Source organism: Choloepus didactylus, chromosome 18 (assembly GCF_015220235.1).
Source record: "Choloepus didactylus isolate mChoDid1 chromosome 18, mChoDid1.pri, whole genome shotgun sequence".
Taxonomy (NCBI): Eukaryota; Metazoa; Chordata; class Mammalia; order Pilosa; family Megalonychidae; genus Choloepus; species Choloepus didactylus.
In genome coordinates this window covers 57,068,211-57,082,058 of record NC_051324.1, presented here as the reverse complement: position 1 = coordinate 57,082,058, position 13,848 = coordinate 57,068,211, and the positions used below count along the sequence as shown (strand labels likewise).

The 13,848-nt window shown below is 36.2% G+C and overlaps 1 protein-coding gene across 1 annotated transcript in view; it reads left to right on the top strand.

Annotated features, from left to right (window-relative positions):
- TANC2 (tetratricopeptide repeat, ankyrin repeat and coiled-coil containing 2) overlaps nucleotides 1-13,848 on the top strand; it is a 553,793-nt gene that overhangs the window by 429,245 nt on the left and 110,700 nt on the right. The window contains 1 exon segment of the mRNA XM_037807876.1: nucleotides 3,362-3,495. Within this exon segment, the coding sequence (XP_037663804.1) occupies nucleotides 3,362-3,495 (134 nt within the window).

Genomic DNA, 13,848 nt, shown 5'->3' with positions numbered 1-13,848 from the left:
GGTAGAACTCACTTGAGTAAAGGAGATAAAAGGAAGTGTCCTTCCTATATACATTACACCATAGAACCAGTCTACTTGGTTTCTATTGGCTATAAGAGAACAAATAAAGAAACTACTGCTCTGTTAGTCCTAATCAGCAGTCTGTTCCACCACAGATTTTCAAACAACTACCATTAGAAATGATTTGTTTGAGATTATAGTAGTTACAGGGTCTAGCATAGTGCTAAAAACTCACTGAATACTTTCTAAACCTCCTGACTTCCTGTTAAAATTAATTAGCAGTCTCACATCACTAAAGTAGGCACATTTCTTCTGATAAACGTAATGGATGTTTATCATATGGAAGAAGAATCAGTGTCTGGGAAGAAAACTGGTTGAACCAGGAGTCCCTGTTTACCAGGGTGTGGAAGAATTATTTAGTTTCAAAATGAATCCCTTCTGAGGTCAATCGGCATAGTGCACTGGGAGTCAAGAGCCCAGGCTTTGAGTCTCTAACACTCAGATTGGCTATACCTTGTGATTTCGAGAAATTTAATTCTTTTGCTCTCAGTTTTGTCATCTGTAAAATAAGGAACTTTGGACTAGTTATTCTTTAAAATCTGAATCTTTAAGATTTAGCTGTGCTAAATTCTGTGATTTTAAGAACAGGTCTGAAATGATTGGAAGTAACTTTCTACACCTATTCTACTCTTTTCCTTTGAGTGATTAAATATCTTTTACACCAAACTACTCTCTTTCTGAGTAGTCCAAGAGGTTAGCTATTTGAGTGTATCAGAAAGAAATCCAGATAGCTAACAGTCTCTCTGACTCCTCTGTAAATCACCATTGTAGATATCAGAATGATAGAATCATGCATGACAGAGACCAAGGGCAATAAGAACTGCTTTCTCAGAAAGCAGTTACCTGGGGGTCCCCTAAGGAGCCTGGGAAAGAGTTAATCAAAAAACAACCCATTCATTCCCCAAAGCAGAGTTTCTTTAAAGGTAGTTGGCCAAGTTGTTCTCTAATATTCATTTTCATTTATCTACTGAGATTCTCCAAAAATACTGGCACATGCCCTATTCGTGAGATGAATGTCCATCATCAAGACCATAGATATGGCCTAATAGTTAACTTTAAAACTTGGAAAGGAGTCAGGGGAGATAACGTACATGATTACGTATTTATCAGAATATTCACAGAACCAGCGATTGTCAAATACAAAGGAATTTTTGTTGTAATCTGTTAATGTCCAAACTACACTCTACTCCTTCCATCTTAACAGAACCACTGGTTCTGACCAAGAATAAATGTCTGATATAATGCAAACTACTTTGGGACATAAATCTGTTACTATATGGGCTGGTGGCAGCAGAGCAAATTTTGTTAATGAATAGAAATGATATCTATATATAGATGGTTAGCTTAATTTTTTACAATTTAATTTCCATTAAGCTCAGGTGGGTTTATTTGGAATTCCATTGGCTTTCCTAAATAAACCTCAATGATGCCAATGATGTAGTTGTAATAATGGAAATAAATGGAAAATTATTGGAGCTCCCAACTTCCATCTCTGCATCATCTTTTGTTCTTTATTTTGCCCCTGCCTCCTCCACATAGATCAGTACTGCTATGGAACAGATGAGCAGTTTAGCCTGCAGTACTGCATTGCCTGGTTCTCTTCTTCCCCCACAGACACGTAGTCCCCAGTGCGCCTCCTCCTTGTCATTTCCCTGGGCAGGTACAAAAAAGCTGTCACTAGCCTGTCACTAGCAAGCACTAGCCTGTCATCCTGCTTTCCACCTACACCCCTCCCACACCTGACTCCCACGGCAGTCTCCACCACCACCACCGTCATACAAACACACACACACACACACACACAAGCACACATGCACATACACAGAGAGCAAAACCATTTTGCAAAAATAGACCTGTTGTATAATTCGGGCATTATCACATTAACTACAAGTGTACTCAGTACAGTAGTTAGAGAAAGCTCTGTTTTCCTATCCCTAAGAGTCTCAATGTAGTTATCTTTTGGATTTGACATTTACCAGCAGCTGCCAAAGTCTCCAAACAGCTCTCAAGTAAGTAACCCACACCCTCCCTACTCTGCTTTTCTGAGAAGTCTGTTCTGCCAGGTTTTTCTATGTACATTGACTGTTTAACTATTATCTTTCATTTATTTCTACTGTTCTCTGAATACCAAACAGAAAGTAAGACAGAAAGGAGGGTATCTCCAAAAGGGAATAGCTCCAAGACACAGGGTATTCAAACAATAATTACCCACAAAATTAAATGCCAGATAAAGGGAAACAGGGTGGGGGTAGGGAGTAAACAGCAGAAATGATATAGTGACAGCCAGTCACTGAGCTTTACCTCAACACAAAATGTCACGTATTTTTTTAGGCTATTTTCTCTACCATTTTCCTCATTCTCCTCCACCCCCCCAGAGCCCCCTCGCTTGCAGTTATTCAGCAGTCTATCCAGTGACCAGAAAATTTACTCCACCAGTTGGATGGAAGAAGTCTGAATTCAATCCTACTTGTAGAGTTAAATGAGGACTACTTTTCCCTATTCTTCCTTCTTTTCAATAGCTATTGACCATCAAATAACAACCTCAAGTGACAGTCTACTTATTTGGGTACCTATTTTTAAAGTATGGTCTATATTCATGAATATAGTCTGTAATTCCTATAGTGGGTAAGAGTACATTTTTTAAATAACATGAACAAATGGAACTTTTTTAAACAGCTTTATTGACCTTTAATTCACATACCATAGCATTCACCCATTTAAAATGTGAAATTCAGTGTTTTTTAGTATGTTCACAATATTGTACAATCATCATCATAATCTAATTTTAAAACATTTCATCTCCCCTAAAAGAAACTCTGAACCTGTTAGTACTCAATCTTCATTCTTTACCTTCTTCTCCACCCCCAGCTTAAATAACCATTAATCTGTTTTCTGTCTATGGTTTGTCTCTTCTGGACATTTCATATAAATGGATTTATACAATATGTGGCCTTTTGTGACTTGCTTTTTTTTATTTAGCATACTGTTTTCAGGGGTCCTCTATGTTGTAGCATGTATCTATATTTATAACTTTTTCTCGCCAAGTAATATTCCATTGTCTGGATATACCACATTTTATTTATCCACTCATGAGTTGATGAGACATTGGGGTTGGTTATAATTTTAGCTGTTAAGAATCATGCTTCTATGAACATTTGTGTGCAAGTTTTTGCATGGACATGTGTTTTTATTTCTCTTAGATGTATACCTCGGAGTGGAATTGCTGGGGCATAGAACAAATGGAATTTAACCAATCTTCCTTTAGCTCAAACTTTATGGTTATCTCACCTTTTTAACCTAGATGTGGATGCCAGCAGAGAGCTGCCACTCACACAGCCACCTGCAGCACACTCATCTATTACCAGTGGAAGCTGCCCAGGAACACCAGAAATGCGCAGGCGGCAGGAAGAGGCTATGCGGAGACTAGCCTCACAGGTACAGTAGGATGCTCAGGTTGAGAATATGTGATTTTTATTTTAACATCAAGTAGGCAAATATCAGGAAACCCTTGGCAAAGTGAACAAAATTATGTACAGGTATAGCAAGAGAACATGGGAAAAAGTTTCTCTTTCTTTGCTATTCCTAGAAAAATGCTTTATTATTGTGGAATCAGAACCATAGAGCTAGAAGGATCCTTAGAAATAATCAAAGTCCTCTCATGAAAAGATAAGGAAGTTGAGGCTCAGAGACATTATGTGGTTTACACAAGATCACACTGTAAGTAATTAATAGTTATTTATTTTCAGTCCAAGTTCAAAACTCTTCCTACTATATTATATTGTCTCTAATATTTTTATATGTTGGGTTTTAAATTTTTTATTTTTACCAAAGTAACAGGTGCACATAGTTTAGAAAATCAAATAATGTTCAAAAGCATTGTTTTGATGCCTTTATTATAAAAAAAAACAAAGCAGTTCTCTTCTGCTCCCTACCCACCCACTCCTCAAAAGCAGTCACAATTAATTTTTAGGACTGTTTCTCTGATCTTTACCTCTATATTTCTAAATAAAATGCACATACTGCTATAACTTGTTTCATCAGTTTTACATATTATCTATTGTATCTTATTTTAAATGATGAGAATTTTAGCTATTTCACCCTCCTTCCTCCTACCACCATCCCAGTAGTTAAATCATCATTTTTGGGCTGAATCCGTATTTCAGTATTAAGACTATGCAAATATAGTTCTCTGTGGAGCCAAGGAAGTTCTATGATAACATTTACTTTCTTGAACAATTTTGTTTTTCCTATAGTTATGAATGCCTCATTTTAAAATTTGCTTAATTTTCTTCAAATCTCTGGCTAAGTCATTCTATAATACTTAAAGTGCTTCTCAATACATTTTCCACACTTATTAGTTACATTTTTCCCCCAGAGACATCCATCGTAGAATGCTCCATCCAGCTCCAATCTGGACCCAGAATATTCTCAAGGATTACCTAGTTGTTAGCCTGGAAAGTCCTGTCACTTCTCTTCTGTGTTTGATCCCATGTCATCTTCTTCCTTCATTTTATTCCTCATTTTGATACAGCACATCCTCCAATGAATTCCTAAGGAAGAATTCATAGCATATTTTTTAGACTTTTCATAATTTTTAGACTTTTTTTATACTTTCTAAAAGTATCTTTATTTCAGGCTTACATTTTATTATTTACTTGACATAGTATATAACTGTAGGTTAAAAATTATTTTCCCTCAGAATTTTGAAGGTATTTTCCCCATTGTCTTGAGCTTCCAATATTACTATTGAATAATCTGGTCCTATTCTTATTCCTAATCCTTTATATATAGCCTTTTTTCTCTCCAGAAGCTTTTAGGATTTTCTTTTTATCACCATTGTTCTGAAATTTCATTTATTCTCTTGCCACTTAGTCAGCCCTGGAGATATATCCTTCAATTCTGCTTCCATTCCTTTTACAAAAATCTTTATTTTGGCTCTCATGTTTTTAAACTCCAATAGCTCTTTCTTGTTCTCCAGTCATTCCCTTCTTTTTACAGCATCCTGTTCTTGTTTTGTAGATGCAATGTGTTGTCTTATCTCTTATTTGATGGTTAGACTCTGAAAAGTTGATTGGAATCTATTGTGTAAGAGAGAGCTTAATTGTAGAGCATTAAGGTGACCCAGCAGACCTTTATTGGAAATACCCATAAGTCAGTGTTGATACTTTTTTTTTCTTGTGCTTTTCATCTTTTCTAGCAAAACATCCTCCAACCTCCTGTCTGGAGGTATGTATCCTAGATGTCAGCATTCTGGGGCTGGGCTAGAGAGGAGAGCTGGGGTTTCATAATTCAATATGCATACTTTTACTCAAGTCCCCTGTTTTCAGTCCTATATCTGATCCCTACTGTTCTGGTTTGCTAATGCTGCCATCATGTAAAACACCAGAAATGGATTGGCTTTTATAAAGGGGGATTAGTTGGATACAAATTTATAGTCTTTGGGCCATAAAAGTGTCCAAGCTAAGGCATAAACAATAGGGCACCTTCACAGAAGAATGGCCAATGGCATCTGGAACACCTCTGTTATCTGGGAAGGCACGTGGCTGGCATCTTCTTCCTTGCTCCCAGGTTGTGTTTCAAAATGGCGTTCTCCAAAATGTCTTTCTTAGCTGCTTGGGGCAAACTCTGGGCTAGTATCTCCAAAGCATCAGCAAAACTGCTTTCAACAGCCATTTTCAAAATGTCTCTCTCTGCTGCAGCAGCGAGCTCCTTCTGTCTGAGTTTTTATAGGACTCTAGTAAATTAATCAAGATCCATGCTGAATGGGCAGGGCCACACCTCCATGAAAATGATCTAATCAAAGGTATTACCCACTGTTGGGTGGGTCACATCTCCATAGAACAACCTAATCCAAAGATTCCAAGCTAATCAACACTAATATACTGTCAGAGAAGCTCAGATTCTCTCTGGTTCAATTTCTCTAGTGAATATAATTCTCTTTCCTGTGGGTCTTGGGGATGGTATTCATCTGTCTGGGCAGGGTAGGGATGGAGATCTCAAGACTTAATTGCTCCTTATACAGCCCTCAGATAATCTCTGTGCTTTCAGCTCCTCCCTTCCTTGCCCCATCTTCCACAGTACCTGATGCTTCTAATTCTTAATATTTTTCAGAGGTTTTATAGACTATTTGACTTACTTTTTTTGTTATTATCCTCATAGGCATTTGTTTCACCTTCCTCTATCTGTTAAGTCATTTGTGAATCCTCCATCCATTTTCCATCTTCATATATTGTAATCCAGGATTATAGAGAGGTATCTCTAGTTTCATCAGAGATGGGGTTTACATTTCTGTTTCTTATCTTCCTTGTTATTTTTGAGAATTTTCAAGAGAAGAACAGAATGGAAATATCTGTCTCCAATATTTAAAAAATTTTCTTGGCATGGTTAATTAGTAATGAAGGACAGGGAATAATCTTCTACAGTATCATAAGTTCCTAATTTCTTCATAGAAAAAGTTATACTCCTCTGCAGTTCCGAGCTAGAAGCAACAGTTTCCCCAACTACATTTTTAGTTGTCCCCACTCATTGTTACACACCCATCTGTAATTGAGCTTCTAAAAACAATCTGAGATTTTCCTCATAGTCATTGCTAACAGTGCAACTTTAAAAGTCTTCTCTGATTTTTCTAAATAATCCCTGGTATGTTTGTTCCAGTCTCTTCTTTAGAGCAGTTAGAATGAATATAATCTTAGAAATACACACATGCTGAAGAGCTTCCAGCATTGTAGCTATTCATTTATTCATTTATGTTGAAGTGCCTATAATCCATGTACTAAAGATAGAGCAGTGATAAAACACACACAATCCCTGCTGTTGTGTAGCCTACATTCTCAAGGTGGGAGAAGGACAATAAACGAATATATATATATAATATGTTGGATGGTGGTAAGTGCTAAGAAGATTACAGAGACTTAAATGTCTCCACTTTGTCACTTCTTCTTAGTCGCTCTCTCATCTACAGAAAAAGCCCCTTGATGTTTATGTTCAATATCTGGAAAATGTTAAATATCATAAGATATTAATGATTATATATACTTTGGAGTGATCACATTTTAAATTTCATGATTGTGTCTTTTTAAGCCAAATATAAACACATATTTTTGTACATAGAGATAGGATTTTTTAAGCTTATATTATAAATTGTACAATAGATGGCCTCTTAGATTAAAATTGAATGTTATCCCAGTAATTGTGCTACATGTTACAGTTCGGCCACACAAGCTTTTGACCAGCAAGCTTGTTTCACATCGATAATGAATCAATATGCAGTAGTTAGTTTTTAAATGGAATTTTTAAATCAGTTAGTATTTTGATGAGGTAGCCTAGTATATGAGAATTAGGAGTCCTTCAAAAACCTTCCAGCTTGATGAACAAAGTCCCTAGTGTCAATTCCTGTATATCAGTGATTATCATTTGCATTTCTTTGTTTTCTTTCTGCTTCTTGTGCTGCTACTTAATTGAGAGCCCTGAAGAGTTTTTGTCAGAATTTTAAAACAATTTTATTTATCAAAGAAACACTTCCCACTTAAAGTAACAGGCATTGCTAGGTCAGCAAATATTAAATATATTTCCAGTTAACACTGAGTGTTTCTTCTGAAGTATGATCACAGTAGAGGGGCACAGAGATCTCATTCAGGGCTTTGCCTGGTTATGTGAATTTATAATAACAGTAGTTTCTCCAGATTTTGAATCCATTGTTATCATGTGGTCATACCTGCAGAATTCGCAGGACAGGGAGAAGGAGTTTCCATTTTATGGAGGGGTTAATGAATGTTGGGCTCAGAACTTATGTTACTCTTATCTTGTTTCTTCATCTTTACCTCAACCCTGTGAGGTGATCATTATTATCCCTATTATGTAGGTGAGGAGGCTGTGGCTTCAGTGGTAGATTAATTTTTCCAAGGCTGCATTGTTAGAAAACAGCGGAGCTGGAATTCAGAGCTAGATTTCTGACTCCAAAGCCTATGTTTTCAAACACTGAGCTAACTGCTGACAACTGTTATTCAGCTGCCATGGAGGACAGGTTTGCATAGTTCGGAAAGGTACTCTACTTGTTGAATGAATGACTGAATTTAAACACTTCACCCATTTGAAAGATGGTTATGTTAAATAAATGCTAACCAGAAATTGTATTCAGCTTAGTGAATAATAGCTGAAAGTTGCATTGAACTTATATGTCAGGCATTGTTATAAATATTTTACATATACTGTTCTGGTTTGCTATTGCTGCCATTAGGTGATATACCAGAAATGGATTGGCTTTTATAAAGGGGGTTTATTTGGCTACAGATTTACAGTTCTGTGGCCATAAAAGTGTCCAAACTAAGGCATCAACAAGAGGATACCTTCACTGAAGGAAGGCCAGTGGCATCTGGAACACCTCTGTTAGCTGGGAAGGCATGGAGCTGGTGTCTGCTGGTCCTTTACTCCCAGGTTGTTTCAAAATGGCTTTCTTCAAAATGTCTCTGGGCTTTTCTCTTAGTTCTTCTCTCTCTCAGTTTCTGTGCATCCTTATTTCTTTCTCCCAGGGTGTTCTTCTCTAAGCATCTGGGGGTACTTTCTTGGTTTCTCCAGAGCAAACTCTGGACTTCATCTCTTTGTCAAACATCCTTCTATCCTCATCTCCAAATGTCTCCTAGCATCAGCGTCAGCAAGCATCTGGGTCTTTGTCAGCTCCTAGCTTCTCTCTTAAATACTCCAGTGAACTAATCGAGAGCCACCCTTAATGGGCAGGGTCCACACCTCCATGGAAATAATTTAATCAAAGGTTCCACCCTAATCAACAGACTATTCAGTCTGCCCCTACAAGATTGCATTAAAGAATATGACTTTTGTAGGGGACATAATAGATTCAAACCAGCACATATACTAACTCATTTAATCATCACAATAACCCTATGAGGTGAGTAGTGTTTTACAGATGAGAAAACAGAGGCTCTGAACATGCCCAAGTTCATACCACCAATACGTTGCTAAGCCAAAAGTTAACCTGATTAAGGCAGGTCCAGAGTCAATTCTTTTATCACTACACTATGCTCTCTAGTTTGACCAGAAGGATTTTTGTTTAATGTTCTTTTGGAAAATCTATCAGTAATTTAATGTGGCACAAAAGCAAGAAAACTGTTATGAGGGAGCACCTTTCAGTCATTTTGCTCAAATTCCCCAGAAAAAAAATTTTAATCTCTTGTGACCATTAGGCAAGTTGTCAATGATTTAGTCCTTAGATTACAAAGCTAATACATCTGAAATAAGCTAATTTGAGAAATGAGCTAATTTTAAGATGTGTCAGAGCCAAAAAGCTAAGGTTTTTTCTTAGGAAATCTGTGTAAGAAAAAAATCAAATACCCTTGCCAAGAGGCTAGTTCTGTATCACATCAGGGAAATGGCAAATGATCGTGGTTCCTGAAATTGTTACTGCTGCTGTTTGATCTCTCAGCCAAAAAAGCAGTCATTTCAGCAATCCTGGTACAATTGAACATATTAAGCATAATATGGAAACTTAAACGAAATACACACTTACCCACAGAAAACAAAAGACGATAATAAAGTATAAGATTTTATTTGTGATATAGTAGCTATTTTAAAACGATTTTCATTTTAGGAAAAATTATATCCAAGCTAAGCAACAAATAACCTAAATATTATGTCAAGCATATAACAAAACCCTGTGTTTTTAAAATTTGTCTAGGGCTTTTCTCCTCCAAAAAACACTGAGGTTTTATACTCAGATTTTATCTACATATATATCTGTTAAATGAATGAATAAATTCTAGTCTGTTCTCTATACTAAGCCTGAGTAATCTTTATGAAAACATCTGATTTTGCTACTTAAAACCAGTAAATGGCTCTTCACTTACCTTGGATGAAATCCAACTCCCTCCTTAAGACATCATATAAACTGTAATGAAAGGGCATCTGCCTTTGTATATCTGTCCCAGGGTTTCTCAACCTCAGCACTACTGATATTTTGGGCCAGATGATTCTTTGTCATGGGGGCTGCCCTATATATTTTAGGATGTTTAACAATGTCCTTGACCTCTAGTCACTAGATGCCAGTAGCACTCCTCCACACACACCCCCACACCCACTCCCCAGTTGTGACAACCAAATATGTCTCCATGCATTGCCTGATGTCCCCTGAAGATGCCCTGATTGAGAACCTCTGCTCTGCCTCATCTCCCGTCAGTCCCTATTCACTCACACTCGACCACACTAAATTGATTCAGTTCCTTCAAAGTGCAAAACTGTGCCTTACATTAGGGCCATCACATATACTGTTTCCCTCTGCCTGGAACACTACCCTCTTGTTTCCTCCTCATCCTTCAGATCTCGTTTTAAGTATTTCTTCTTCTAAGAAGCCTTCTCTGATTATCCTAAGTTAGTTATGTTAGACACCATGGCTGTGTGTTGACCTAGCACCCTGTATTTCCCTTCTAATAGGAATTTTTACACAATTGTCATTCCTTGTTTAATTATTTCTTTTTTCCTGCTAGATTTTAAAGGGCAGACAAGATTGCCTCTGTATTTCTCATCATTTCTCCATAACCTAATACAGTGCTTGTTGTATAATGGAAGTTCAGTTAATACGTGTTGAATGTAAATAAGTGTCAGTGCTTTCAGTTAGGAAATCTTTGGGTATTCATCTGGATGCATTTTTCATAGTAATGGTTCCCAACCAACTTCTTAATGTATCTTATTATGTAGGTCATATCTGGGTCAGATTCATGTGTCCCAAGACTGAATCTTGATAGGGAATCTGAACCAGTCCTCATATTTTGTTTCATAAATTCTGGATCAAATGCATTTGGATGTTTCATGTTGTGCCAGACTTGTTCCTTTAGGAATTTCAGATGAGCTTAGTAAATAAGTTACTTTTAAAAAAAAAGTTTATTTGGTATTGGCCGTGACCTTATTTTGCTCAGGTAATCAGTAATCAAATTGAATAGTAATAATCTATGGGCTAGAACTATTTCGATCTAGATTTACAACAAAATTAAATACTGTCCTGAACTGTGCTGCAACTAATTAAATGGTAGGTCTCTGGCTACCCAGACACTGAAACATGCTATAAAGCCTCTATAATTAAAACAGTGTGGTTCTAGTGTATGAACAGACCAATAGACCAGTGAAATAGAATAGAAAGTTCAGAATTAGCATCAAATACATGTGGATACTTAGTATATGAAAAGGCAGTATCTCAGACCACTGGGGTAAAGATAGACTTTTAAATATTGATTCAGAGACAACTGAGTAACCATAGGACAAAATTAAATCCATGTCTCCTGCTATATACAAGAATAAACATCAAATGGATTGGGAATCTAAATATAAAAAGGAAGCCATACAAGTACTAGAAATGTGGGCAAATTCCTCTTTAACCTTAGTCCATGGAAAGGCTTTCTTTCTATGTTCTAAATCTAGAGGAATAAAAGAAAAGGTTGATAAATTTGACTACATTAAAATAAAAAATTTTGCATGACAAAAAACACCATAAACAAAGTCATGATACAATTGATAAACTGGGAGAAAATATTTATAAAATATACCACAGATAAAGGGTTAATATTCCTCATATTTAAAGAACTCTTAAAAATTGAGGAACAGAGACACAAAACATGTTAGAGAAATGGGAAAAAAACAAAGACAATTCACAAAAAAACAAAGAGATTAAAATGGCCCTCAAACATTTGAAAAAATGCTCAAACTCGCTTATAATTAGAGAAATGCCTGAGAAAACAGACACTCTTATGCTTGTGGGGATGAAAAATTTGATACAACCCTTCTGGGGGGGAAATTTGGTAATACCTAACAAAGCTGTATATGCACTTAACTTTTTTGACCCAGCATCCCACTTCTAGGAATCTACCGTGAAGATACAGCTCAAATGATACAAAAACACACATGCACAAGATTATTCATTGCAGCATTGTTTATAAAAGCAAAATATTGGAAACAACTTAAGCACACACATAGAGGAGAAACTGAATAAATTATGGTACATCCACTCAGTTGAGTACTAAGCAGCTATAAAAAAGAATGAGGACAATCTCTGATTTTCATAATATACTGTTAGGTTAAAAGAAAAAATGCAAACAAGGCTGCCCAAATCAGAAGGATGGCCTTGTACAAGGTGCTAAAGGTGTGTGACTTTAGTGACCCAAATCAGATCTGGGTTTATAATGAAGAGCATGAATTGGTTTTGAATAATCTCCTTTGCCTGGATATGTCAGATACTTGCTCATCAGACACACCACGACTCATGAAGTGCCATGGGTCAGAAGGATCTCAACAGTAGACCTTTGGGAAGAATAATTGGCTCTACAGGTATCAGTTGGACAGTGCCTGAAAGTTGTTGATCCACTAAGTCAGAAAGGCTGTGTTGCTATGGCAATTTGTGATTGATTGCTCCTTCTGACAACAGTAGCATTTAGAAGATTAAAGTGGAGACCTTAGACTGGAATGGTACACTTCCCTAAGATTTGGCTCCTCTGTAAAATGTGGCGCTTTACAAAGAACGTTGATGGTACAAGAAAAACCCTGAACTGATTTCCTATTTGGATAGAACTATCTTTGAGAGGATGAGCCTTTTCTTGTCCTATGGAGATGCTTGGGAAGATGAGCAGAGGTGAAACAGCAAATACGTTAGAGATTGAAATACCATGTTACCATCAGTAGTTGACGAAGTACATTTCATCAGGGTGTTAATGCTGTTTCTGAGCTGCTGTTAAGGAATTTCTTACTTATAGAATATAATTTCAACTTTAAAGACTTGGTTTTGTACAAAGAACCAAATGCAAGAGATTGGCATTTCTGTTCATATTCATTTATGTTTTTTTTTAATCCCTTTGAAAGATGGAATGGTGTTTGGTAGAAATTTTTCATGGTTTCCTTTCTTAGAAGACTTCATAGGAGACAAGTTATATTTTTTACTTACTATTATCGTTGGTTTATTATGTCCTAAATAGATAATTTTAAAAGCCTTATTGAATCCATTGTTATTTTTAACTTCAGAAAGCATCATTTATTAGACAATATTTAAGAAGCAGTTAAGTATTATAAATTATTTTGATGAATTATGATACTATCTACATTTAAAATAAAGGATCCTTTTGATTATTTTTTTAAAAAGTGCAAAAAAGTATCAATGGGATGCTAACTTTTCATGTAAGAAAGAAGGGAAAGAAAATGGGCATGTTTTTTTTTATTTCTGCATATGTACTGGGATTGGAGATTAGGGTTGAGGACTGCTGTGACTATATCTTTATATAGCTCTGACTGTTAGAAACACAGGAATGTTTTACATACTCAAAAAGTAAACAGTTAAAGTCAACCAGTATGGGGGTGGGTGGACAGGGTGGAGGTGAAAGGACTCAAAATGGAATACAAACACTAACAAATGAACCTAACTGTATTACCAGTGAATAACATGATCACACTGAAGGGACAGAGGAAAAAAGAACTAATCTAGATAACTTTGGAAAACAACATCTTGACTGGGTACTGTAGGGATAAAGACAAAAAGAACTGCTGTATATAAATGCTGTAATCTAGTTAATAAATGTGTTTCACAGGGATATAGGTTAGCAATTCTGAAAATATTTTATGTATATACCAGAATTGAACAAATAAGTAAATATACTACAGATAACAAGAGTCAGGTTTCTCATTATTTAAGAAAGAAGTTACAAATAAGGAGGGGGGGGACAAAAATGAACTAGGTGGTGCTGAATTGGGGTCTGAGATGTCAGAATATTCCCATTGTTTTAAATTATATATATATGTATACAT